Here is a 27880-nt window from a genome sequence, read left to right as displayed (position 1 = left end):
CGGCTCCGGAAAAAAGTGGTCACAGTTTTAACGAAATCTGTTCTCGAAATACGGCTTTTGTTGCACGAGGGGGGTCTTGTAGCTCGATGTTGCGGCGCCATTCGGCTCCGGAAAAAAGTGGTCACAGTTTTAACGAAATCTCTTCTCGAAATACGGCTTTTGTTGCACGAGGGGGGTCTTGTAGCTCGATGTTGCGGTGCCATTCGGCTCCGGAAAAAAGTGGTCACAGTTTTAACGAAATCTGTTCTCGAAATACGGCTTTTGTTGCACGAGGGGGGTCTTGTAGCTCGATGTTGCGGCGCCATTCGGCTCCGGAAAAAAGTGGTCACAGTTTTAACGAAATCTCTTCTCGAAATACGGCTTTTGTTGCACGAGAGGGGTCTTGTAGCTCGATGTTGCGGTGCCATTCGGCTCCGGAAAAAAGTGGTCACAGTTTTAACGAAATCTGTTCTCGAAATACGGCTTTTGTTGCACGAGGGGGGTCTTGTAGCTCGATGTTGCGGTGCCATTCGGCTCCGGAAAAAAGTGGTCACAGTTTTAACGAAATCTGTTCTCGAAATACGGCTTTTGTTGCACGAGGGGGGTCTTGTAGCTCGATGTTGCGGTGCCATTGGGCTCCGGAAAAAAGTGGTCACAGTTTTAACGAAATCTGTTCTCGAAACACGGCTTTTGTTGCACGAGGGGGGTCTTGTAGCTCGATGTTGCGGCGCCATTCGGCTCCGGAAAAAAGTGGTCACAGTTTTAACGAAATCTGTTCTCGAAATACGGCTTTTGTTGCACGAGGGGGGTCTTTTAGCTCGATGTTGCGGCGCCATTCGGCTCCGGAAAAAAGTGGTCACAGTTTTAACGATATCTGTTCTCGAAATACGGCTTTTGTTGCACGAGGGGGGTCTTGTAGCTCGATGTTGCGGTGCCATTCGGCTCCGGAAAAAAGTGGTCACAGTTTTAACGAAATCTGTTCTCGAAATACGGCTTTTGTTGCACGAGGGGGGTCTTTTAGCTCAATGTTTTGGCGCCATTCGGCTCCGGAAAAAAGTGGTCACAGTTTTAACGAAATCTCTTCTCGAAATACGGCTTTTGTTGCACGAGGGGGGTCTTTTAACTCGATGTTGCGGCGCCATTCGGCTCCGGAAAAAAGTGGTCACAGTTTTAACGAAATCTGTTCTCGAAATACGGCTTTTGTTGCACGAGGGGGGTCTTGTAGCTCGATGTTGCGGCGCCATTCGGCTCCGGAAAAAAGTGGTCACAGTTTTAACGAAATCTCTTCTCGAAATACGGCTTTTGTTGCACGAGGGGGGTCTTGTAGCTCGATGTTGCGGCGCCATTCGGCTCCGGAAAAAAGTGGTCACAGTTTTAACGAAATCTGTTCTCGAAATACGGCTTTTGTTGCACGAGGGGGGTCTTGTAGCTCGATGTTGCGGCGCCATTCGGCTCCGGAAAAAAGTGGTCACAGTTTTAACGAAATCTCTTCTCGAAATACGGCTTTTGTTGCACGAGGGGGGTCTTGTAGCTCGATGTTGCGGCGCCATTCGGCTCCGGAAAAAAGTGGTCACAGTTTTAACGAAATCTGTTCTCGAAATACGGCTTTTGTTGCACGAGGGGGGTCTTGTAGCTCGATGTTGCGGCGCCATTCGGCTCCGGAAAAAAGTGGTCACAGTTTTAACGAAATCTCTTCTCGAAATACGGCTTTTGTTGCACGAGGGGGGTCTTGTAGCTCGATGTTGCGGCGCCATTCGGCTCCGGAAAAAAGTGGTCACAGTTTTAACGAAATCTCTTCTCGAAATACGGCTTTTGTTGCACGAGGGGGGTCTTGTAGCTCGATGTTGCGGCGCCATTCGGCTCCGGAAAAAAGTGGTCACAGTTTTAACGAAATCGCTTCTCGAAATACGGCTTTTGTTGCACGAGGGGGGTCTTGTAGCTCGATGTTGCGGCGCCATTCGGCTCCGGAAAAAAGTGGTCACAGTTTTAACGAAATCTCTTCTCGAAATACGGCTTTTGTTGCACGAGGGGGGTCTTGTAGCTCGATGTTGCGGTGCCATTCGGCTCCGGAAAAAAGTGGTCACAGTTTTAACGAAATCTGTTCTCGAAATACGGCTTTTGTTGCACGAGGGGGGTCTTGTAGCTCGATGTTGCGGCGCCATTCGGCTCCGGAAAAAAGTGGTCACAGTTTTAACGAAATCTGTTCTCGAAATACGGCTTTTGTTGCACGAGGGGGGTCTTGTAGCTCGATGTTGCGGTGCCATTCGGCTCCGGAAAAAAGTGGTCACAGTTTTAACGAAATCTCTTCTCGAAATACGGCTTTTGTTGCACGAGGGGGGTCTTGTAGCTCGATGTTGCGGCGCCATTCGGCTCCGGAAAAAAGTGGTCACAGTTTTAACGAAATCTGTTCTCGAAATACGGCTTTTGTTGCACGAGGGGGGTCTTGTAGCTCGATGTTGCGGTGCCATTCGGCTCCGGAAAAAAGTGGTCACAGTTTTAACGAAATCTCTTCTCGAAATACGGCTTTTGTTGCACGAGGGGGGTCTTGTAGCTCGATGTTGCGGTGCCATTCGGCTCCGGAAAAAAGTGGTCACAGTTTTAACGAAATCTGTTCTCGAAACACGGCTTTTGTTGCACGAGGGGGGTCTTGTAGCTCGATGTTGCGGCGCCATTCGGCTCCGGAAAAAAGTGGTCACAGTTTTAACGAAATCTGTTCTCGAAATACGGCTTTTGTTGCACGAGGGGGGTCTTTTAGCTCGATGTTGCGGCGCCATTCGGCTCCGGAAAAAAGTGGTCACAGTTTTAACGAAATCTGTTCTCGAAATACGGCTTTTGTTGCACGAGGGGGGTCTTGTAGCTCGATGTTGCGGTGCCATTCGGCTCCGGAAAAAAGTGGTCACAGTTTTAACGAAATCTGTTCTCGAAATACGGCTCTTGTTGCACGAGGGGGGTCTTTTAGCTCGATGTTGCGGCGCCATTCGGCTCCGGAAAAAAGTGGTCACAGTTTTAACGAAATCTGTTCTCGAAATACGGCTTTTGTTGCACGAGGGGGGTCTTGTAGCTCGATGTTGCGGTGCCATTCGGCTCCGGAAAAAAGTGGTCACAGTTTTAACGAAATCTGTTCTCGAAATACGGCTTTTGTTGCACGATGGGGGTCTTGTAGCTCGATGTTGCGGTGCCATTCGGCTCCGGAAAAAAGTGGTCACAGTTTTAACGAAATCTGTTCTCGAAATACGGCTTTTGTTGCACGAGGGGGGTCTTTTAGCTCGATGTTGGGGCGCCATTCGGCTCCGGAAAAAAGTGGTCACAGTTTTAACGAAATCTGTTCTCGAAATACGGCTTTTGTTGCACAAGGGGGGTCTTGTAGCTCGATGTTTCGGTGCCATTCGGCTCCGGAAAAAAGTGGTCACAGTTTTAACGAAATCTGTTCTCGAAATACGGCTTTTGTTGCACGAGGGGGGTCTTGTAGCTCGATGTTGCGGTGCCATTCGGCTCCGGAAAAAAGTGGTCACAGTTTTAACGAAATCTGTTCTCGAAATACGGCTTTTGTTGCACGAGGGGGGTCTTTTAGCTCGATGTTGCGGTGCCATTCGGCTCCGGAAAAAAGTGGTCACAGTTTTAACGAAATCTGTTCTCAAAATACGGCTTTTGTTGCACGAGGGGGGTCTTGTAGCTCGATGTTGCGGTGCCATTCGGCTCCGGAAAAAAGTGGTCACAGTTTTAACGAAATCTGTTCTCGAAATACGGCTTTTGTTGCACGAGGGGGGTCTTGTAGCTCGATGTTGCGGTGCCATTCGGCTCCGGAAAAAAGTGGTCACAGTTTTAACGAAATCTGTTCTCGAAATACGGCTTTTGTTGCACGAGGGGGGTCTTGTAGCTCGATGTTGCGGTGCCATTCGGCTCCGGAAAAAAGTGGTCACAGTTTTAACGAAATCTGTTCTCGAAATACGGCTTTTGTTGCACGAGGGGGGTCTTGTAGCTCGATGTTGCGGTGCCATTCGGCTCCGGAAAAAAGTGGTCACAGTTTTAACAAAATCTGTTCTCGAAATACGGCTTTTGTTGCACGAGGGGGGTCTTGTAGCTCGATGTTGCGGTGCCATTCGGCTCCGGAAAAACGTGGTCACAGTTTTAACGAAATCTGTTCTCGAAATACGGCTTTTGTTGCACGAGGGGGGTCTTGTAGCTCGATGTTGCGGTGCCATTCGGCTCCGGAAAAAAGTGGTCACAGTTTTAACGAAATCTGTTCTCGAAATACGGCTTTTGTTGCACGAGGGGGGTCTTGTAGCTCGATGTTGCGGTGCCATTCGGCTCCGGAAAAAAGTGGTCACAGTTTTAACGAAATCTGTTCTCGAAATACGGCTTTTGTTGCACGAGGGGGGTCTTGTAGCTCGATGTTGCGGTGCCATTCGGCTCCGGAAAAAAGTGGTCACAGTTTTAACGAAATCTGTTCTCGAAATACGGCTTTTGTTGCACGAGGGGGGTCTTGTAGCTCGATGTTGCGGTGCCATTCGGCTCCGGAAAAAAGTGGTCACAGTTTTAACGAAATCTGTTCTCGAAATACGGCTTTTGTTGCACGAGGGGGGTCTTTTAGCTCGATGTTGCGGCGCCATTCGGCTCCGGAAAAAAGTGGTCACAGTTTTAACGAAATCTGTTCTCGAAATACGGCTTTTGTTGCACGAGGGGGGTCTTGTAGCTCGATGTTGCGGTGCCATTCGGCTCCGGAAAAAAGTGGTCACAGTTTTAACGAAATCTGTTCTCGAAATACGGCTTTTGTTGCACGAGGGGGGTCTTGTAGCTCGATGTTGCGGTGCCATTCGGCTCCGGAAAAAAGTGGTCACAGTTTTAACGAAATCTGTTCTCGAAATACGGCTTTTGTTGCACGAGGGGGGTCTTGTAGCTCGATGTTGCGGCGCCATTCGGCTCCGGAAAAAAGTGGTCACAGTTTAAACGAAATCTGTTCTCGAAATACGGCTTTTGTTGCACGAGGGTTGTCTTTTAGCTCGCTCGCCCGCTCGACACGGCCGGCATGGCTCCGCCAGCTACGCTCGCTCGCCCGCCCGTTCGCTCGCCTCACTCGCTCGCCTCGCCTCGCTTCGCTCGCTCGCTCGACACAGCCAGCATGGCTCCGCCAGCTACGCTCGCTCGCCCGCCCGTTCGCACGCCTCACTCGCTCGCCTCGCCTCGCTTCGCTCGCTCGCTCGACACAGCCAGCATGGCTCCGCCAGCTACGCTCGCTGGCCCGCCCGTTCGCTCGCCTCACTCGCTCGCCTCGCCTCGCTTCGCTCGCTCGCTCGACACAGCCAGCATGGCTCCGCCAGCTAAGCTCGCTCGCCCGCCCGTTCGCTCGCCTCACTCGCTCGCCTCGCCTCGCTTCGCTCGCTCGCTCGACACAGCCAGCATGGCTCCGCCAGCTACGCTCGCTCGCCCGCCCGTTCGCTCGCCTCACTCGCTCGCCTCGCCTCGCTTCGCTCGCTCGCTCGACACAGCCAGCATGGCTCCGCCAGCTACGCTCGCTCGCCCGCCCGTTCGCTCGCCTCACTCGCTCGCCTCGCCTCGCTTCGCTCGCTCGCTCGACACAGCCAGCATGGCTCCGCCAGCTACGCTCGCTCGCCCGCCCGTTCGCTCGCCTCACTCGCTCGCCTCGCCTCGCTTCGCTCGCTCGCTCGACACAGCCAGCATGGCTCCGCCAGCTACGCTCGCTCGCCCGCCCGTTCGCTCGCCTCACTCGCTCGCCTCGCCTCGCTTCGCTCGCTCGCTCGACGCAGCCAGCATGGCTCCGCCAGCTACGCTCGCTCGCCCGCCCGTTCGCTCGCCTCACTCGCTCGCCTCGCCTCGCTTCGCTCGCTCGCTCGACACAGCCAGCATGGCTCCGCCAGCTACGCTCGCTCGCCCGCCCGTTCGCTCGCCTCACTCGCTCGCCTGCTTGACACAGCCAGCATGGCTCCGCCAGCTACGCTCGCTCGACCCCTCGACACGGCCGGCATGGCTCCGCTAGAGCACTATATAGCTCCTTCGGAGCAGAGTAGCACAATCTCGAGCGTCGTTTCTCGGCGACTAGCGGCGAACGCCCGGAGGTTCCAACTGCGGTCAGAAATGCATGGGGAACGTGAGGAAATCGTTGTTTCTTCAGTATTGTGGGGATGTACGGAATAGCAATAGTTTTTGACATAGTAATGAAACATTTTAGAATAATTTCCGCCAAGGTTTGTGCCACGCAAGGACGTAACTTTTTTTTTTAAATTGCTTGTCGGCATCATGCAGCAGATGACACGTCGACGTCACACCATTCACATGACCCACTTCGGCCAACCCAAAAAGCCCATCTCCGCTGCGAGCAAGAATCGTCTGCTTCAAACGCCATTGCCTTGGAAATTGCATTCTCAAAACTTGCACACGCATCCGATATTGTTAAAACTTTGATAAAGTGTTTAGTGCTTTACTAACTTCACGACAGACTAGTTTTTAAAAGTGTGAACTTGCCGTTCATTTTTTAATTACCCGTGTTGTGTAGATCTCCATGTAACCTCCCATAGGGGGGCCGCCTCCTGGAACCTTGAGTACCACTTGACACGCGCCGAGCCGCTCTGTCGGCCATGTTGTCGGAAAAACACGCGGTTCAAAGGATTGCGCTACTCTGCTCCGTAGGCTCCGCCAGCTACGCAGCTACGCTCGCTCGCTCGCCCGCTCGACACGGCCGGCATGGCTCCGCCAGCTACGCTCGCTCGACACGGCCGGCATGGCTCCGCCAGCTACGCTCGCTCGACACGGCCGGCATGGCTCCGCCAGCTACGCAGCAGGAGACAAGTCTTAGCGGACAGCCGCTCGACAGTCCCCCCACATGTCCCTCCCGTCGCCGCCTGCGTTCGACTTTGCGATCCCCAGCACTTGCGAACAATGAATTACAGTCTTCGAAGACTTCGGCTTCGCTTCGGGACTACACCTAGCCGCCGACGAAGTCCAGGTACGGACTCTTCTCCACCTCATGGGCTCCCACGAGGCTCGGCGCGTACTCGAGACATTCGGCCTGTCTTCGGAAGCGCTACTGTCCTTCGACGCCGTCAAAGGAGCCTTCACACGCCACTTCGTGCATCCCACCAACGAGGTATACGCAAGCGTCGTGTTTCATCGTCGCATCCAAGAACCCGGCGAAAGCGTGGACGCGTTTTTCACGGGGCTCCGGTCCCTCGTCAAGAAATGCGGTTACGCGTCGACAGCAGTTGAAGACCGACTCGCAAGGGACCGCTTCGTCGTGGGGCTTCGCTACAAGGGCAGTCGTCAACAAACTTTGCCGAAGTCCCAAGCTATCGCTGGACGAAGCCCGCCTCCAGGCTCGTGTCCACGAGGACGCCGGGCGTGCACGTGACACGCTCTTCGCACAGTCTGTTCCTGGCCACGTGGTCGCCGAGACACGCAAGCACGACTCCGAGGGTCGACAACGCTCCGGGGAAAAAAAAAGCGCAAGAACACACGCACTGGCAAGCACGCGGCCCGCGACAAGCACGGCAGCGACAACCTCTGCCGTTACTGCGGCCGCACCGCTCACCCCCGTGCAACCGCCGCAAGCGGAAAGGTCACTACGCAGCGGTTTGCGAACAGCGGGACCGACTTGGCTCTCTTCAGCTGCACGCGGTGATGCCGCGCCCCTTAGCCAAGTTCACGCAAGTCTCCGTCGACGGTCGCTCTGTGAACTTCAAGGTCGACACCGGCGCCGAAGTCACAGCCGTACCCGAGACTTTTCCATGCCTCCCTCCACAACTTCAACCGGCAGAAGGACAGCTCACGGGACCTTTGGAACACGGCCTGAAACTGTCGACGGGCCCCACGAGCTCCTTCCGACCGCACGGGTATGACGAACACGGCTTCTCCTGGATACGGGTGGCAGAAGCCGAAATTATTTCGAAGATAAATTATGTGCTTGTGTGTGGAGCGGCAGAGCATAAAGCAAAAGAGACGGCGACGTTATAAAGTCGCTTCGAACGTTTTAATATTTCTAGAAAGTTTGAAGGCTCGCTTCGGGCACATATGTGGAAAGCTAACTGCGCCGATCTATTTATTGACCATGCATGCTTGTCCGACTGAAATTAAAGACGACATTCTTGAACCCGCTTGTCGACGCAGGAAATTCTCAAATTTGTCAGAAATTCTGTGGTTCCGACTCGCAGCGTGAAACGGAAGCTTCGCCGATACCGGCACACCGTCATTCGATAGCACGTCAGTCCGTTTTTAGGCGGTATGCACAAACAAAGCTTTCCCGCAACACTTCACTCCTATGTTTCGGCTTTCCAATCAAAGTATCTTGATTCGCTGGGCTAAGCAGCAGCGTTCCGACTGTCTTCTCATCTGAACAAATTTTCTGTCCTTGTGCGGTCGGCACGCTACCGTTCGATGGATGAATTTGTTTTCAGCCGAGATAAATGAACAAAGCTTTCCCGCAACGCCAACTGATGCTTCGGCTTTCCAATCTCTGGTTCAGACATCTGCAACGAGCGCGTTATCTACGACTGCCCGACCGTTTCGGATCGGCGCCCTCGGGCGCCTTCGCGTTTGCGCCTCCTTTATGCGGCTGCGCGATGCTGCGATTAGCGTCGCGGAAAAGGTTTGTTCATGCTTCTCGCCTGAAAACGAACTGCCGTACTGTGTATTGAATGACGATGTGCCGGTATCGGCCACATCGACAGCTTCCGTCTCGTGCTTTTAGACGGAACTACGAAATATCCGACAAGGCTGAGGATTTCCTCCGTGGACAAGCGGGTTCAAATAAGTTGATATCTTAAATTTATATCTGAACAGCATGCACGGTCACTAGGTAGGTCGGCCGAGGTAACTTTTCACCGATGTGCTAGAAGAGAGTCCTGAAACGTTTCAGAAATATTAAAACGTTCGTAGAAACTTCATAACGTCACCGTCTCATACTCTGCCGCTCCACACAGGCCTAATTAATTTTTCGCTTCGAAATCATTTCGGCTTCTGCCAGCCGCATCCACGAGATAACGGGTTCGCCATAACCGTGCGGTCGGAAGGAGCTCGTTCGGCTCGTCCCTAGTTTCGTTATTTTGCGCTCCTGTACGCCATGCGTCGTGTAGTTGCAGCGCTCGGAATATGAAACTCGGAGCGGTCAGATAAAGGTAAAGGAGGGCCGAATTCACGCGCCTAAGGATTGCGCTTTTCCCGCTGAACGATGAGCTTCCACTACGCCGACCACGTCGACGATCACCACCGACGCTATGTGTGCAGATAGCAGGAACCGCGACCGGCACCACCGGCATGCAACGCGCTGACCTGTGATTGTCTGTCGGTGTGGTCGCTCCCTTCGTTCCCGAACTCGCGTCTGTTACGTCACGGCGCGGTGGTGGCGCGTCGGACGCACTTCCGGTCTGAGGCTGTGGGCGGAAGCGGCCATGGGGCACGTGCATTATTGTGTTACTTCGGAAGAAACCGGACAAAACTTGCCTTCTTGTCAAAACGCCGCGACTGAGCCTTTACCAAAAGGGTCGGGAAAGGTTTGAAGGTCTGTTTTTATGCGTTTTCTGCCTGCTCGGTTCGTCAGAAAACCTGAACAGGGGCCGCGAAAAAGGAAAAACAGACGCCGTCGGACCACGATTGCTTGGGCGGAAAGCACTTAGGATTGAATTCACGGATACTTGTGATCGTCAGATTTATTTGTTTTTTCCCAGAATGAACGCGGGAAAACCGCCAACTTGCACCGTAGTGCTGTTTGTTTGCCATTAATGCAGGGACTGTGGGCTCGTCAAACTGCTAAGCGCAGCGTTTTTTTTTTCTCCACAGCCCCTCCATTTGTATTTTTACAAGGTGGAAAAATAAACACATAAACACAAACGGCCGCCTCATCGTTCGAGCTGTCGTCTACTCACTCAAACATTTCTGCTTGTCGTCTGCTCGTCCAAACGACAGCGGCCCGTAGACCAAGCGTTGAACCGGTAATTCCGATAAGAAGTGCAGACCTCAAAAAACGTTTAAGTTTGAAGGTTGCTTCGGGTAAGTAGGTCCGGTGTAAACTGTAGATAAAAGGATATCTTGATAATTGTTACCAGTGGCCATCACCGACTTGTTATGCCTGATTCAATCTGTCTGGTTCTGCTTGCAATTTTTAGTATCGACGTCGACATCTCAGTTACGGTTCAGCCTTTCGCAGCCCGAGCGACGTTATGACTGAAAATAACGAGCAGAACCTCACCATGTGAATAAGGCTGTATCGTCCATTCTGCGGCGTCTAAGCGGAATGAATTGCCGCATGTTACAATATTCACGCCATGTTTTGCGGAGTAACGAGATGCGATATTTTCACTTAGGCCGCTCAAATAGTCAGACATTGCCAGGAAGACGCAAAACCAACAATTCCAACGCGAAAAAGAGCGCGGGGACTCACACCGACGCCGACAACATCCCATTCTAGTGGTTTGTTTATGGGCGACAGCGAGCTTCTTGCCAACACTCCCATCGTGCATGCGCGGCGCCGGTGGCGTCCGCCAGGGGCGCTCCGGTTCGCTTGTGAACATGAGTTAGGAAAACATTCAGCCCGGCTCAACTCCTTGCGTTTCGAACGAACACGAACGAAACGGCAGTTTGGCACTTCGCTGGTATGGAAACTCGTCGTTCCAACCGGTTGCATTCGTTCGTAAGCGTAGTAATCGCTCCGAACGCAAGTGTGTGAACGGGCCCATCTCCTGTCCGTTGAGTGAAAAGAGCGCCAAACTCTGGCGCTCTGGAGCACGGACTTAACGCGCCTATTATTCACGCGAAATTTTGCTGTGTAACGAGCCTCGGTAATTTCGCTGAGGCCGCTCAGGTAGTCAGACATTGCCAGGAAGATCTGGAATCAACAGTTCGAACGCGAAGAAGAGCACGGGGACTCACACCCACGTCGACACAGACGTCGCTATTCACCTCCTGTAGAAGATCGTAGTAGATTAACCCGTCCTTCAAAATTCTTACAAGGACAGCTTCCCTCTCCTCCTCTTACATGGTGGTCAAAGGTATGGGATGTGACGTCAGTGCAAGCCATGTATATAAAGGGCACCGCCACGGTACAGACATTGGGATTTATTCAGCATCCATCCATCCATCTGAGCCGATGGCGCGGTTTTTCCATTTCGCTGCTCCTCTATTTCGCGCCTTCTTTGACCGCGGCTACGCTAAAAATCGTCAAGCACTTCAAGATTCCTACCATCAACGGTTGTTCAACTGGAGTACGAAGGATCGACGACGAGCGGGAGCGACGTAAGTACAGTTTTATTCTTTATTGCGCTGCCTATGAGTCGAGATCTGTGAGGTCCCTTTTCGAGCTCGTACTTTTGAAGCAATAAGCACTACTCCATGCACCTGATTGGCTTTTCACTGAATTTTTTTCGTCTTTACAGCGTACATTTCCTTAAGTTGTCGCAGGGTGATCAGCCAATGTCTAGCATCTGACCTCTAAATTTGGTGACGGCTTCTTGGCGCTCTGTCATGATATATTTAGGAAGGTTAGCGGCAGGTAGATGTTGGACGCCACTTGATGAAGCAGTGTGCACAATGGAGTGCACATTTTACACTAAAAGCTTACTGGGCATGATTAGATACAAGATTTCTTTGGCAGCGGCGGCAGCGGAAGGTTGCAGAAGACTCCCGTACTCCTGTTTACAGACTCATCTACGATCCTCTCCCGAACGAACCGTCAGCTTTTTGGGATAAGCTGCCATGGATTAAACCAAGACAGGCTGGCAGAAAAATGTCAGCACCACAAGCAGCTGAAGGGAGCCTTCGAGAGGCGACACTTTCTTTGTCAGCGGCGGCAGCGAAAAGTTGCAGGAAACTCGTGCCGTGCTCCTGTTTACAGGTTGGGAACAAATCTTTTTATCGCATATCCGTTTGTCTCTTGTAGCGCGGACGCTGCTGCCACTTAGTGTTTTGCTCTTCTGCGTTCTTGTTTAGTAAGTTGTACAATGACAGCAGACTTCGCTAAATTCTGTGAAAACATTAAAACAGAGTTATGGCAAGAACTAAGAGGCTTTCGTTGTGCTTTCGAGAGAGAAATGCGAAAAGAACTCGGAGTGATAAAGGTCAGTCTCCAAAGTTTCAACCAAGTTTTTTTTCAGAAAATACGGGTTGAGAAGAAAAAAGAAAAAAAGAACATGATAGTTTGGGAACCGAAAACGCTCATCTTCGCGAAGAATGTGCAACCTTAAAAAAACAAGCTAAACCGAATGCAAGTCGGCTAGCGCTGCAAGCAATACTCTCTAAACCACAACATAGAAATCCAGAACGTTCCGCCGGTGACGAATGAAAATCGATCGGAAGCTGCGAAGAAAATTGATAAGTTGACTGACGAACCGACTGCTCCGTGCGATATCGACATATGTAATCGCGTAACGGCAGGCAATTCGTCGTCATGCCCGCTTGGCATGACACTTGCAAAGAAGAAAACTCGGGTGAAAATTTGTGTGGACAGAGCTTCGCCTATGGTACCATATAAACATAGATATGACACGTTTACAGCAAACCTAAATGCCTTCGACTAATATTTTAGAGGTTGGAAAAAAACTTGGGTAAGTTTGTTCCAACATAGTTGGGAAAGCCACGCTTGTGGTCAACCCCACTATTCTCTTGATGTTTCACGCAACGGAAGTGCTCGTACTTCCAAAAACCACGAGCCATTAGCTGGTGGTTTTTGAAGTAACAGTACTCCTTTTTGTCTATACATTGAAAGCGCCATTGAAATAGGCTGCGTGCGAGCCATTAGCGCATGCCGCTTTTGAGCAGGTGTTCACGGTTCACGCCACCCAACTGCTTCGCGCTCTACATTTTGCTTCTTCAGAAAACTCTGCTTCACTTTCTAACATGCGGATTTTTCGTCCCTCACGTGACTTCCCCTAGAGCCAGTGAATGTTCTCCGAGTTCCGCACGACATCGGACGTGGCTGGGCGCCTCGGCGCTATAGAGGAACTAAGCGAGATATAAAAAAACGTGCGCGTACTAGAACTCTGAAAACGTGGTGAGGTACAGTACATTTATTCAGAGTTCGACGAAACTCGGAAGGCGATCGGACAAAAAAGAAGAAGGCTATTTATGGTTTGTCTGCCCTACTCAATCTTATTGCAGAGTGCCACCACACCGTAGCCGTCGATATTCAAGCACTGCTCCGCCGTTCCGAACCGAAGCATGTGAGGTTCTTCTACTCTTGGATCATTCAGTGGCTCTAGGTTTACCGTGGCCAATTTCGGATGTCTGGTGCGCCAAGGGCAGGATGGCCGCCTCAATTAGAAGTGCGCTAAAATTGTCTCTGCTATGTCACTGTGCAGGGAACCAGAGAAAACGAACCCAATTCTGGTAGACCCCTAACAGTAAGTTTATCTCTGCCATTCGACCACGCTGAGAGCGATCTGAACGCCAAGCTGAAGCCTCAGCTTCAGTCGATCTATGCGTCGCTCAAGCTGAACAGCGAAGTCACCGCCACCAATGTTACCATTCTGAACAGCCTGTTGGACGACATCTTAGTTCAGATGAAGCGGAAGGATCCTCTCTTCCATCTGGTTTTCAAGAGGTGAGGGAATTGCTCATCTTTAGTGGGCTTTAGGTAGGCGGTGGAACTAGGCAATTTGATAATCAAAGCCTCCTCATTTGCAAGCTAAAATATGCAAAAATAAGTGTCTGCTTTCTCGTGTTGAGAAGGCAGAAGCATTCTCTTTAGAAGAGAAGGATAGAACTTCTTTCCTTCGACTCAATACGGTAGTCTTCATAAAGCTGTTTGTCCTTAAATAGGGAACACTCTGGTTCCCATGCCCTTGAAAACGTTGCGTGCGTTATTGAGGACCTTTTAACTTTTTTTTTTTCTTAAATTCCTTTCGCAATTCTTTTCTACAAGATTTTGTAGAAATCTTGTAGAAAAGATTTTTGTTTTTCAAGGGGAGGACCAAGAAAGAATCAATGTGCAGGATTTTTTTATATCTTATTTAATGGGAGCACAAACAGCACTTGCAAGCTGTTCCAGTTGAGAAGCATCAAATGCGAATATTGAGGAGGCAATGTCGCCTTTCTTTCATTCAATTTCACTTTGACATGCCAGCGTCTGCGACCTTCCGGGGATCTCTGATTCTGAACCGAAGGTACTTTACAAAGCTTCTTCATCGGCTGATAATCTCTCATCATCTGAACTTATAATTGAATAGTGTGAAAAAATCTTAACCTAAATAGCCGGCGCTCCGATTGCCACTATCGTCCGAACAGTTGACATGAGCGACTTTGAAACTATAAATAGAAACAGCAAAGCAAAACACCGTACAAGGGGATCAAGTGGGATAACGCGTCTCAGCTCGGAGTGTGAAGCGAAAGCTTGCGCTGGGAACCTCCTGGGTTCGATTCCCCACCGCCCCCGCCCGTTTCGATCTGGATGAGTTTCGTACCGGCACGCGTTCATGTAATCACTAGTGCGTGATGCACGTTAAAAATCCCAGGTTAGCGGTTGTACTGCACTGGCTAAATTTCTCATCTACGGCTAAGAGACCGATTACCCGTCGTGGCGTATCTCCATCAAGGCTGTATAAACATACAGAGCAAACCAATTTTTTTTATAAACACCGTACACCTCTCGGGTTGCACATGGTATGGCGTTTGTGCGGGAAATTTCAAATATGAAATCACCGCCCCATGTACGGCGACAACTGTCAAAGGATTAAAAACTAGTGGGAACCATTGATTGAGAGCCCACTAACATTCGTGTGGGCTCATATTTCTATGTGCTGCTTCCCAGGTGCGAATTCACCGGAAGCTACTATGACGGGCTGCGGATCAAAAAGGCAGACGAGTTTGACGTTGACCTTGTGCTGAACCTACCTTTCGAGAAGGACGAATTCATCGTAAGTTTGCAGCTGCACCGGTGACAACCATCGTTTATTATAAATTGATTTTTTACGTATATTGACGGTATCATGGGATTAAAGCAGCGGGGGTGAAGTCATTCGTGGTCATAAGCAACCAAACAGACGTTTTTTTTTAATATATATAAAAAGGGGACAATCACTTACTAGCGTGTTTATTGAGTCAACATATTGACCATCGGCCTGTCCTTTCAAATGTTTTTTTTTTGTGTGTGTGCAGTTAGGTGTTAGTGCAGGTTACCCTACAGTAATATTTAACCCGTTGTCTCACATTATTGCACCAGTCTGCAGAAAGATACAACATGGCAGTTGACAAATCAAGTGTCGGCTTCAATAGAATCGGTTGTCTCATTTTGTGCGAGTCAGGTTGCTGTTGAATGACTAAGTCGCCTTTCTGAAAGGCTATTTCGAGATAGAAAAAGGACAAGAAAGAACCCAATTCAAGGGCGAGCTACGTGCTTTCAGAGCGCAGCTCTTAGGCGCCAGGTTCCGGGAGTCGCGGTGTCGGCCTAACCGCGCTAAATTTAGCAGGCAAATTAACGTCACGTGACCTCAACAGCAATTCAATTCACATTTAGCGGGGAATTGAATTGCTGTTGCGGTCGCCTGGCATCAACTTTTCAGCTAAATTTAGCGGGGAAACTGTGGGAGGAGAGAAAGTCATCGAGGAGGAAGAGGGGCTTACTCTCCCCTCCTTTTCCTCAAGATCTGTGCTCTAATTTCGCGTTACAGAGATTTGTAAACGTCTTTCATATTTTAAAGGAAAGATTGCATACCGCAGGATACGTAGGACGTCGCTAGTCCTTCACGAGCGCTTTGGTGATGATTATGATTGAGTCCCTTACAGAGCGAGAACGGCAGGGCATGTTGTTCGAATGCCCAACCTCCAGCACATGCTCCATGCCTTCCACAGTGCTTTGGCGTCACGTGCGTTCTCGAAGTGCACATTACGTTGAAGCATTGTAGAAGGTAGGAAGCAGGAGCTTGAGACGAGACAAGCGAAGCTCATCCCTTCCTTTCTCACGTCGTCAGTGGCCGTACCTTGCGGAACTACGTACCAGGTACGTCCTCTGAGCGACGTCAATCGCACCTTCCAGGCGTCGGACGGATGTCCCGGCCACGTCGGCTACGAAGTCAGTACGGCAGCCGTGGACAGGCTGCACCGGGAAGGAGACGCCAAGTGGGTTCCGCTCTTGCTGGATTTGATGGATGGCGAGAGGAGGCTCGTTCCAGAGAGGGTCACGCGGTGGCTCGAATCGGTTCTCGGCTCTGTTCTCGGGACCTACGTCGTCTCCTCTGGGCCCTGCTCGGCCATTGAAAAGGTGAGGGGTGTCCGCGGCAGTTGTGGTTGGGCCCTCGGATTTCACCAGGCACGAGTCGGTTTTTCTATGTGCGTTCTGTTTTGCTCTAGAGCTCGAAACTTGGTTTCGACGCACCCAATAGACCCTTTTTGCCTTTGCTAATTTCAGTGTAACAACTTTGATCACCATCATCATCTCGGTGTATGCCAACCTAATGGCGGACTCATTGAGACCGATGAAGAAAGAAGTTGAAGAATGTACTAGCAAGTGGAGGACATATTCGAGGCCTGTACGTGCGAGATATCAGTATAACAAAAAGCACGAATTAAATAAAATGGCTGCATAAGCGTTTATTTCGGGGTCTGGTCCCACCAATCTCTTGGCACCAGTTTGGCTCCCTTTGCTGGCATAAATTGAATCGAGGGGCTCATGGATCAGTTCTTGTGTTCGCATAATGGAAACCGAAACAAATCAAGAATGGATTATTCTCGCGTGCTACTGACGTGCGAAGGTGACGGTGCCCGATAAGCTGCAGTTTTATGACCACCATCAGTATGTTGAAAGTGAAACCGCTTTCTGAGCCCCCAGATGGCACTCAATATTAAAAAGCTTCTTTTTAACTAAATTTTATCTCATCCCGAGACTTCGCACCACACACGTCACTGCTGTTACTCTGAAAGGTCATGTGAGGCTCGCACGCCATTGGATTGCCTTCAGCGGCTTGCAAAATTCTTTGCGGTCTGTCCTAAGATGAAACGTCGTACAGTACAATCCACTTATGACCATACCACATTTAACAATATACCGCCGATAACGATCAGTTTCTAGTTCAGATACGACGATTTTAACGAATAAAATTTTGGGTTTTCTCATCATCGTTACAAGTGGGTTGCATTGTATAGACGCTTTCCGCGCGCGCTAGATTGAGCCGCCATAGCCGACCTTCTCTTGTCTTACCGAGATGCCGAAGCACTGAAGCGGGCGTTGCGAGCCTCCACAAGGGCCTACGCTGGAAGAAGGACACAGTAAAACTTAAAATGGCAATAACCTGTCCTGCTGTGGTAATGATAAAGTGGAGCCGACGGAATAAGAGGAAACAAAAACTGAAGGTCGGTTATGGCGGCGCCCAAGAACAGCTGCCTGAAAGCGTCTATCGAAATGCTAACTTTTGCAGACATTTATGTTTTGTTATGCTTTATGCGAAGTATGCAGAGGTGAAAGTTTGTGAGACCGTAGTTATACCACCTATTCAGATAAGGTAAAATATTTATAATCTTTGGGTCAAGTGGCTTTCAAGATTCGAGGCCAACGCACAGAGAAATCTGTTTAATGTTTACCGCATCGCCGAAGAAATACGCAAATACATAGAAACAGGCAGCGAGAGGTACATGGCGATTTTTAAATAAGCCGAGTGACGGTGTTTTAATTCCTACCTCACGGCGTATCGCAGCGGACGCTACAAGCCACCTCGGCCAATCCAACGCTGCGAACACGTCACGTGACCACGTGCGTCACTGCGTCCTTTCAGGAAGTCACTTCCGCCCTGTGTATTGCTAGACTGAAGGCTCTGCCGGACATACGAGATCAAATCTAGGCACTACCTATAAGAGACCGACGGCATTCACTGGACGCCGTATTTGAGGTCACCGCTCACATCTCATGTTTGGGATAGATCTTTATTTGTGGTCTCCCAAAGAATGCATTATTGATGGTCTATGCCAGGGGTGGCCAGGCTGGCCTGGCCTAAGAGCCGCAAACAAAACCACGGAACTTCTAAGAGCCGCGGGGGGGGGTTGGTGGAGGGCAAATTTAACTTTTCCTCAGAGTCTGACGGTACGTATGGGGGCACAAGGCTGTACGACTGTACGTATGGGAGTACAAGGCTGTCAAACTGCAAGCTGCAGTGTGCTTTATTCTGAAATCCTTTGTCGTTGTTTTTTTCCTGGGGAAACAAGGAAAGGGGCGAAAGGGGGGGTCCTTTTACGAGGGATCCAGGAGCCGCGCTTGGACCAGAAAAGAGCCGCATCCGGCTCTCGAGCCGCAGTTTCGCCACCCCTGGTCTATGCAATCTACGTGTTGGAAGCGCTGTGGAAGCTGGCCGTGAGCACATGCTCAGCAGCAGCGAGCTTAGCTATGGCCGCCAGTGAATGCCACCCATAGTCACTGATACTGCAGACTAGGGACACGGCAAATTCGTGTTTCACAATGCGATGAACACGCGGGGATTCGCTACGAACTCTTGTGTCGCGGGAAGGGATACCACAGACTGCGAATGCAACAAAATCGTGTTTCACGGCGCGATAAACACGCAGACACCGGCTACAAACTCGCGTATACCAATATCGTGCCCGCCGATCGCAGACAAAAAGCGCGAACACCAATGTTGGGCGTTCAGATCACACGGTTGACGTGATTCACTTGGGACATCAAGTGATGACCTGTGAAAATCGAGGATGAGGCGATGTTTAGGAATTTTTATGCAACGGACATTTAGCCAGTAAAACGGGCGATCTCTCGGGGCCGGGCGCCCTTAGGCCCAGACAAAACAACTTTCCCAGCAATTTCGGTGTTGGTGGCGAGCACTTCCCCTAGCGTTCCCTACTGCGACACCAACTGCTCAGATCGGCTAGACACGAAGGAGCAACTCGGGCAGCTTGGAGACGTTTCAAGTGTCAGCACCCGATTGGGGACGCATTATTTTCACGTGACGGCGATGATGACAACTAAAGACTTGGTTCTGGTTTGAAATTGATCGTTTCGGGGAATAAGTTGTTTCAGAAAAATGAATAAGTGTCCTCAACGAATTTTAAAGGTATAAAAACACTTTTGTAGTGCATAACCGTGCATCTAAATACTGCAAGAAAAATAAAATTGAATGGTGATGATAGCAAATCGCAGCAATTGGTAGCGGCGAGTTAACGCGGACGGCTCGTGTCGCTGGCGTTGCGACGTCAAGTTGCTGGGAGAAATTACGCCGTCTGAAGCGGGCCTAACGGGATTTTACTGTCAGCTTCCGTGTTTCGGGGATGTATTTCTTTTTTTCAAACTGGAAGTGTTTTTCTAGGGTTTACTGTCTCCTTAAGAATCTGTGTTTATAACATCCGAGTCAGAAATCGGGGAATATCTTTAAAAATATGTGTCCCCTCCCAGGGTCCATGGAACTTACATCCGTGACCCAAATACTCGAAAAAACGTCAATGCCGTACTGACAGCAGGAGACGGTGGGCCCGGGGCGAGGGACGTGGTTCTCAACGAAAACAACAGTCGTATGGGGTCACGAAAAACAATGCGACAGATCCCAGTTGAAAATTCCAATAAGATTCGAATTCGAATTTCCCATTGGTACCAGTGAGGCTTTGGGACAACAACTTGGTCACTGCCAATGGGAACCAAACGAAACAATTTGGAACCCATTCAGGTTCCAACTTGAAAACTTATTCCAATCGGTGAGACCGATTTGCAACCGTGATTCTCTCTAAAACCCACAAACACCAATTGGTTCCAATTAAAACGAGTTGAAATCCCCATTGGATAATTGGAATGTTTATCTGGGACTTCATTCCCCCTAACCAGGGATTTTCCTATTCAAGGGCAGGTCTGAATCAGGGAATTTCGGTTTTCCCCGTACAAAAAAAAAGTGTTTGCGGATTATTTGTTGGGGCCTAAAATATTTACCGTAAACACTAAACGCCATATAAACATTGTAACAATTATTTCAAGTGCTTGGTGAAGGAAAGATATGTGAATGCTGCCTGGATGTCTACCGAAACCGATAGATGGCGTGGCAGTCTCTTATCGTATCGTAAGTGGTCGCACGCGCTTTTAACATAGTCTATCACACTTGGACGCACCTGCATCAACCAGACTTCGGCCCTGCAGGGTTTTCATAACAAACTTATCTTGTCTTTTTTTTGTGTGTGTGTGACTTTGAAATTTTGGCTGGAGTTATGCATGCATGGCAGTTAAATTTCCAGCTGGGACAGGCTTAAAGTTGTATTGTTTGAGAGGAAGGTGGGCTATTGAGGCATTAAGGATTTTCCGTTTGTAAAGAAAATAGGGAGGGAGAGGATTTTTCTTTTTACCTTTCCTTTTTCAGATACGGCTGAGGCAGCACGGCCCTGCCGTGACACTTTATATCAAACTCAAAGATGGCAACCAGATTGACGTGGACCTCGTGCCTGTGATAGAATTTCGCCACCCTAGTTGGCCCACAGGCGTTCAGAAGAAAGGCTGGATGGCTAATATGTTACCAGAGGTGAGCATTTGTAGAACATTTTGAGTTTAGTCCTGGATGCGTACAGCTTTGTCATTGCTCTCGACTGCCGCCCTTATAATAATAAAAAATAAAATAAAAACAGACACGCGGGTTCGACAACGGGAAGGCATCTAAACGGTCGTGCAACTTTTGTAGTAATCTTTTTTGGAGAGACAGATGGGATTGATAATGCAAATGAATGTAAGGTGCAAGCGATCTGGTCTAAAATGACGATGCTATAGATATTTAGCCAGAAGAACGGGATGGGCAACCTCTGGGGCAGGGCGCCCATAGGCCCGCTTGAGACGACACAACTTTCCCCGTAATTACGGCGTTGCAGGCGAGCCCTTCCCTCGGCTTTCCCTTGTGCGACACGAATTGCTCCGATCGCATCTGGCTCGAAACGGACGAGCAACTCAGACAACACGGAGATGTTTGAACCGGCAGCAGGCGATTGGGGACAGAATATTTTCCCATGTCACCCCGTGACGGATATGATGACAATCAAAGAATTGTTTCTGGTATGAAACTGATCGTTTTTGGAAATAAGCTGTTTCAGAAAGATGAGTTAGTATTCTCAACGCTCTTTAAAGGTATAAAAACACTTTTGTAGCTCATAACTATGTATTACATTCTGCACTCTTGTCCAGCTCGCTTGCACATTTCCATGTAATTCCATATCGATTACAACCTTAAAAGTGCAAGTTGTTCGACCTTCTTAGTGTTAGACTAGTGGCAGTTGATAAAACCCGTTTGCTCTGCTGACGTCTAACTCCTGGTTAGCTCAGTTGGTAGAGTGCTCCATTGGAAATGGAGAGGTCCCTGGTGCGATCCAGGAGCTGGCGGATTTCTTCGGTCACGCACCAGTCACCTTGCTATGTTCGGAGATTTGTGTTCGCCCTTTGTCCCCTTGTTCCCTTTCTCGAGGAGATTATTTTCATCATACAGGTGGAAAGCAGCTGGATGTGTGACCAAAACACTAGTCGCAGGTCATGCCCATACATAACCTACTTTTATTCTTACCTGTAGGAGCCAACCTTCCCTGAGATTATGAGTCACAGAGAATCACGCAGAAATGACCAGGGGGCATGAAAGATGACGCCATGACTAGAGATAAGAATATATGACACACGCCATACAATTGGAACTGTGGAGCCAGGCACGTAGCCAGGATTTTTTTTTTCTTGTGGGGAGGGGAGCCGCCCATGACAAAATGCTGTATGAGGGGGAGGGGGGAGAGGAGGTCCTAGCAAAATCGAAGATTTCGGAGGGGGGGGGGGGCCCGGGCCCCACGGGCCACCCCCCTGGCTACGTGCCTGTGTGGAGCTTATCGCTGGCTGAGATTCGAATAGCCCAGCGACCAGTTTACCTAACTTTTCTTTTTAGACGAAACCGACTATGACATTCTAAGTTCTCTCATTCTTGATTAGGACTGAGGCTTTGTTGTTTTCTCGCATTAACTTTTTTTGCATAGAGTTCCTCGTTATCTTAGTGTTCACTTTTCTATCTTCTTCTCTACGGAAGGATTCCAACTGGTTCCTGATTCCCAAGCCTCCCATGTCCATGCCCAAGTCCCACCTATGGCGGCTGCACTTCCCGAACATCGAAAAGAGGCTCATCGAAGACAAGGGTTGTGTGAAGCCCATCATTCGCTTACTCAAGGTACCGTGAACATTCTGAGATGTACGTGAGAGGACCTCTGTAGACGAAAACTTAGCTGCATGGTTTTGGCAAGGGGACGCCGCACCCTCTACTGAAAGGCGTTGCAATCTGTTTGGTGTTTGTTAGCACTATAAGGAGAATAATCACCATTTGAGTAAAGAAATATCCCTATGGAAATGAGAGGCTAAGTGGGTCTAGATGTTTTTTTGGGGGAGGGGGGGGGGCACGGACAAAAAACATTCTTTTTCTTTCTTTTGTTTTTGTACAATTTAGATTATAGTTTGCCTAAAGAATGAAGTCGACGGTCATTCGTTATGTCGCAGTGGTGAACTCGAGACAATCTGTTTTGTCGAGTCGGCACTTTTAAAATTACGGCTTTATTTGGGAACCCTCCGCGGATCTTTCTGGGTCGTGTTTGTCCAACAGCTCATTCTCACGTGGCGTCGCACGGTGTCACAAGACATCACATTGCCATGCGACCGTTTGGTGTCACGTAGCACAAAGGTGTCATATAATATGGTGTGTCATGTCATTGGGCTGTCAGTGTCGCATGACACGATGCCATAATTTTCCCGTCAAATTTGGTGGGGATCGAGTAGTGCCATCTCCCATTCATCGCGTTCGACTGCACGTCTAAGCGAGCCGATTTTCAATTGTCAGATCGCAGTGCCAGACTGGCGAACGAGAGTGTGACTGTTGAATTTTTCTCCAGGCCATGAGGGACTCGTACGGCTGGAATCTCTCGTCGTATTCCCTCAAGATGTTTGTCATGAGCCAGGTCGCGGCAAATGACGACGCGCAATATTGGCACCCCGACAACCAAGGGATGCTTTTCGTCAGGGTGAGTGGGCTGTTTCTTCGTAGTTCCCCCGAGCGGCTGGTGTCGGCGGCGCGCACACACGTGCACGGCAACACTGGGCGCTTTTTGTTTGGCTCCCTTTCGAATGTTCGACCTCCAGGACGGGTCCTTTGCCTTCCGTGGTGCTTTGGCTACGCATGCACGCGTGAGGCTCGCGAAATGCCGAAGCATTGTTGAAGACAGAAAACTTCCGCTGGAGAGAGAGAAAAAAAAAGTTTATTTACACCAGTATTACGGAATGGGAACCTTTCCAACTCCATTCCAGAGTGTTTCATTCCTCTAGTTCCCAAAAGTGAGGAAAATGGCCAGCCACTGACAGCCACACTGCGTTACTGGAAAAAAAGGATCACAAAGCTGTTGACATTATCAAACGCGGAGACGAGTGAAAAAGCATGTGAATGCTTCCTCAAAGCTCTAATTCTAGAAAGCCGAAGGGTGGTCGCACAAAGCACTTTGGGGCACTTGGTGTCACTGCAAACATCGATCGCGCGATCTAGCGCAAAAGGCTCGTGAGTGGCAACAAACGCCAAACATTGAAAACCACTTTTTTTTTTCAAGCGTTTGTTATACTTTACAGATACATATTTAGCATTTTGTTTGTCTGATAAGGCCTTAAGAATGTCTAGTTTGTCCAAGGCTTCGAATATTTGCGCAACAGTACCGCTCGTTTGTTCTTCCAAGCCACGCCGCGTATCTGCCGAGAAACTGAGGAAGATGAGAGTAGAGTGACTTTAGAACGCCGAGTTCTGATTGAAATGATTAGTGATTAGACCTAAAGCTAGCTGCCTGTGTCTTCACTACACAATGCATCAGAACGCAGAATGCCGGCGTCTGGCTTTTAGCTTTGGCATTCAGACGGGTTCGACGACTGCAGTGAAGACGAGGGCAGCTACAGCTCTTGGTCTACCCACTAATCTCTCCAATCAGAGCTCGGTGTTCAGACGTCCCCCCGCGCTCTCGTCTTCTCCGCTCCCTCAGTTTCAGGGCGCATACCTTTCCCAAATCTCCATGCACTGCGGCAAGAAAAGAAAACCGCTGACAAAGTGCAATCGCTACACAGTGCCATCACAGGAGAGTGTAGCACCATATTATGAAGCCTGCCTGAAAACGTGAACGTTTACGTTTGCTGCACAATGCTTGCTATTTCTTAACATATTCCGTCCAATTCTTTATTTGTGTTCAATACAAACACTAGAAGATCGGATGGGTTCAAAAGCTGAGACTTCAGTAGCCTTGCATTTTGTTCCGGTTCCGTTCTGGTTCAGTGATGCTTTTGAAATAATGGTTCGGTCACCGGTTCCACCCAGCGTGAACCAATTCAAACCGGTTCAAGAAACAAAAGAACAGTCAACTTCCAGTCAGTGAGAAGAAAAGGCGAATTCATCACCGCATCGTCTGCATTAAAAAAATAGTTCATCGGAAGATCTGCTGCAGAAACGAGGGAAGGAAAACAAATTTGTGCTTAATTTAGTTTTGTGGTCTTTACCTTTTAATGGAAATGCCGTTATATGAAAATTACGTCATTGTACAGGCACTTGGAAACCCTATTAAAGTACAATACTCGCATGTGAAGTCAATCATCCAGCACGCACTGTGACACCGTGAGTCGTGACGGTAGCATGCACAGTACTCGCAAACTACCCTGAAAAACAAATTAGTCGTATAGTTGTTTAAACAACAGGAGTTTCGTCCGTCATACTATGACGACATTGTTACCCACTGTAGACAAGAAATTTAGCCAACGCGGTACGATTGCTGAATGTAGGTCTTTAACGGGCATCACGCAGTCGATACACGACCGCACGCCGGGGATGTTCGTCCAGGTTGAAACGGCAAATTATACCCACATCGTACGCTCGAACGACCTGCTCGAACGGCTGAGTTGAAGAGCAGAAAGACAGCGAGGTGCGGTCGAGAGACTGTGAAAACAAAAAGAACATAAACGACAACAGGCGGCTTGTTGTTTCTGAAAACGCAGAAAAAAACTTTTTTCAAGCAGCGTCCAGGACTTTGGGCGACGTCCCGGCCATCGGCGCCGCAGTAATGCGGCTTCGCCTCTCGGCGCCTACAGATTTTGCCACCGCAAACCAAACGCGCTGACAGCCGTCAATTTTTTGGTTTTATTGTTATGTTTAGGCTCGTTTTCTTCTTCCTTGAGGAATTTTGCTTAACAGAAAGTTGTGCACACCCGCGCACTCTCAAATAATGGCACTTCAGCCGCTCGTCAGTAAGATGTACTGTTTCATCTAACGATGTACTGCGATGGACGCCACGAGCTACACTGGCCAATCAACACTTTCTAGTCTCGCGACTTAGCGATCCCCACGTCGATCCTCCCAACTAGTAGGACACGAGACACCCTCCGAGCTATTATTGGCTCTGGTGACTTGTAGCATCCTTTGCGGTCCGTCCTAAAACAAAGAATAGAAGTGTACGCCACCACATATACTAGCCCAGGCGAGTTCGTGATGCACATAGACATGAAATATGCTTATTTTGTTTCATTATTATTGAGCTGTCACCATTTCATTGCTGCCGTTTGTTTAGTCAAACTAAGCCGCTGATGCCACCGTCAGGAATATTTAATTGACTTCGCGTCGCCACCCTCAAGAAGGCGCGGCTCACACTAATGGTGAATTCCACTCGTAGATCTGGAGTGCTTTCCAAAATCCGCGAGGGAGGCAAAATTCCGCTCCGTGGGACCCGCTCCGAATCGACGAGGGGAAGATAAACTTGCATTTCTGGAGCGACCTCCCCCACACCCCTCCCCACCCCTTCTCCCTCCGCCGTACAGAATGGCCGCTGCTCGAACTTGACAAGCCCACCAACGCCTCAGCCGGCTGATCTTTCCGACGACCAGTGACGACTGTCACTGCTTAGCTGCAGAAGTAACACGCGACACAGGCCGGGCGAAATTATACGTACCGCGGCGCAGTCACAAATAACGAAGACGTCCGCGTTCGGCACCGTCACATACCTTTCGGCCGCCTCGAAGCGGCGGGGAACGGACATGCAGCGATTGCCAGCGGTGGAGTTCAGATTTGTAGTACGACTTTAATGAACACAGGTAACAAACCATCACTTGCGCGGTCGTTGCCCAACCCCCTTCTTGCTTTATTTCACGGGAAAACGCCGAGGGAATGCAGTGTAAAAAGGTAAACAATCACTGGCTGCAAAATGAATAGGCCTAACCTTGCGTCTGCTTCCGGCTTTTCTGTCGTTCTTCCTCTCACGATCACAGACGTCAGCGCTTACGATTTGCCATGCTCCACATTCCCGGCTTTTTATCCCTGATCTACGCGAGGTAGAAGCGTTCGAGCCGTCACAATCCAGAGTAAACAACCGACGCACCCGAACAGATCCAACTCCACGACCCGACCGGCCCGCCGATCTCCCCAACCTCGCCGCGCATGCGCACCGCCGATTTAGACGGAAATCACGTGGGCCGCTTTGTCAGCTTCCGGAGAGATCCGTGAAAACCCGCAGAGCAAGTTCGGCGGAGTTTGGGGCGCTCCGTGGAGCGGCCGCTGCCAGAGATCTACGAGCGGAAGATGACCAACTTGAGCCAGATCTGCGAGCGGAATATGCGCGCTCCAAATGGAGCGCTTTTGGAGCGCTCGAGATCTGCGCGCGGAATTCACTATTAATTAAGCCAAACCGTTTCCAATGAGCCGGTAACTGCCACATGAGATTACGGTTCCGTTCTATTTGTGGCTTAATATCAAATGCTCGATTTCATTTGCAGTTTTGTTCTGGTTCAGTTAAAAGTAACGGTTTTTCTCCGGTTGTTGGTTCGACTCCTTCGTTAAAGCGACATGAGAATCGCGCGACTGCAACAGCCGCTTTGTCGTGTCTCGCGGCACCAGGAACGACATATTGTCCGTCTACAACTATTCAGTTTTGTTTGCTCTACTGAGGGCGCTGCCATTTTCATCCTCTAATGATCATTAAACCAGTGAGACAATCAAGCCGTCGGTCACCTCCAATGCAATAATGCTGTTTCAAGAGCCATTTCTATGAGCTAGCAAACTGTGCCATCAGCCGACCCTATTCAATTTCTATTCAATCCCGGGCAAAATGCATCTAATTGCATTCCCATTCCATTCCCCCCAGTATACTGCCCCCACTTCATTCCTTTCCGTGGTCGGGAAAGTGCGGAATCATTCCGGAATCATTCCAACTCTGGAGTGGCAATCCCGCAGCACTGATTTACACTGCCCGTGTCCGGGCAGTAAGGACTGGAATGTGGGATCCCTCTGGGCTGTATCCGGGGAGTGTCGATGGTCCCAGCTGGAGCCTGGTGGGATGTTGTGCAAACCCGAGAATACCGCACGTGGAGACGTCCAATCGCGCTGGGTGGGGGTGACTGAAGGACCACCTGCCGTTCTCAACATGTCAGTCATTATAGTCTGCACTGACTGGGGGGCAGTCTATAATAAAATGCATGCTGGAATAGACAAAAACGGAGTCAAAAGTTTGTAGGATTCACAGGGTAAAGTAATAAGATCAAGAAAGGCAGACACAGCGCAGACTCACAACCAAATTTTATTGATATAAACGTTCCATTTTTAATGACTGTTTTCCCTGATCATACTGCATGTGTTAGTTTGGTGTTCAAATTGCCCGAGGCAAAAGTGTTGTAGCTTATGGATCTCACATTGTTGCAAATATGTGACTCCATGAACCAATCATACAAGATTGCGAAGCCTTTTGTGCTAATTTTAAGTTGTTGTTTTTGTGGGTTATTTTTCTAGACGGGTTTGTTGTTTGAGGCTGCAGCTACAGTGCTTTAAACTGTCCACATCTCTCTTAGGACAGTGCCAAATCCTCAAGTGAAATAGCAACTGTATTCTTAGACACTAAGTTGTTGTGTCGAGAGTATGGCAACATCTGTCTCCCCTCTCGAAGGTCCACTTGGCCAGCGCAGCAATTACTGCTCACTAGTTAGTGA

At 49.6% G+C, this 27880-nt stretch overlaps 1 protein-coding gene across 1 annotated transcript in view; it reads left to right on the top strand.

Moving 5' to 3' along the window:
• LOC115318168 overlaps nt 1-23212 on the top strand; it is a 54779-nt gene extending 31567 nt beyond the window's left edge. The window contains exons 2-8 of the mRNA XM_040219418.1: nt 13278-13519; nt 14726-14831; nt 15950-16174; nt 20250-20408; nt 21933-22070; nt 22783-22911; nt 23195-23212. Of these exons, the coding sequence (XP_040075352.1) occupies nt 13278-13519; nt 14726-14831; nt 15950-16174; nt 20250-20408; nt 21933-22070; nt 22783-22911; nt 23195-23212 (1017 nt within the window). The remainder of the gene's footprint in view (nt 1-13277; nt 13520-14725; nt 14832-15949; nt 16175-20249; nt 20409-21932; nt 22071-22782; nt 22912-23194) is intronic.
• Nucleotides 23213-27880: the final 4668 nt, after the last annotated feature.

Source organism: Ixodes scapularis, unplaced genomic scaffold, assembly GCF_016920785.2.
Source record: "Ixodes scapularis isolate PalLabHiFi unplaced genomic scaffold, ASM1692078v2 PGA_scaffold8__174_contigs__length_109621045, whole genome shotgun sequence".
Lineage (NCBI taxonomy): Eukaryota > Metazoa > Arthropoda > Arachnida > Ixodida > Ixodidae > Ixodes > Ixodes scapularis.
The sequence above is the reverse complement of the archived record's forward strand: the minus strand, read 5'-3'. Positions and strand labels throughout refer to the sequence as shown.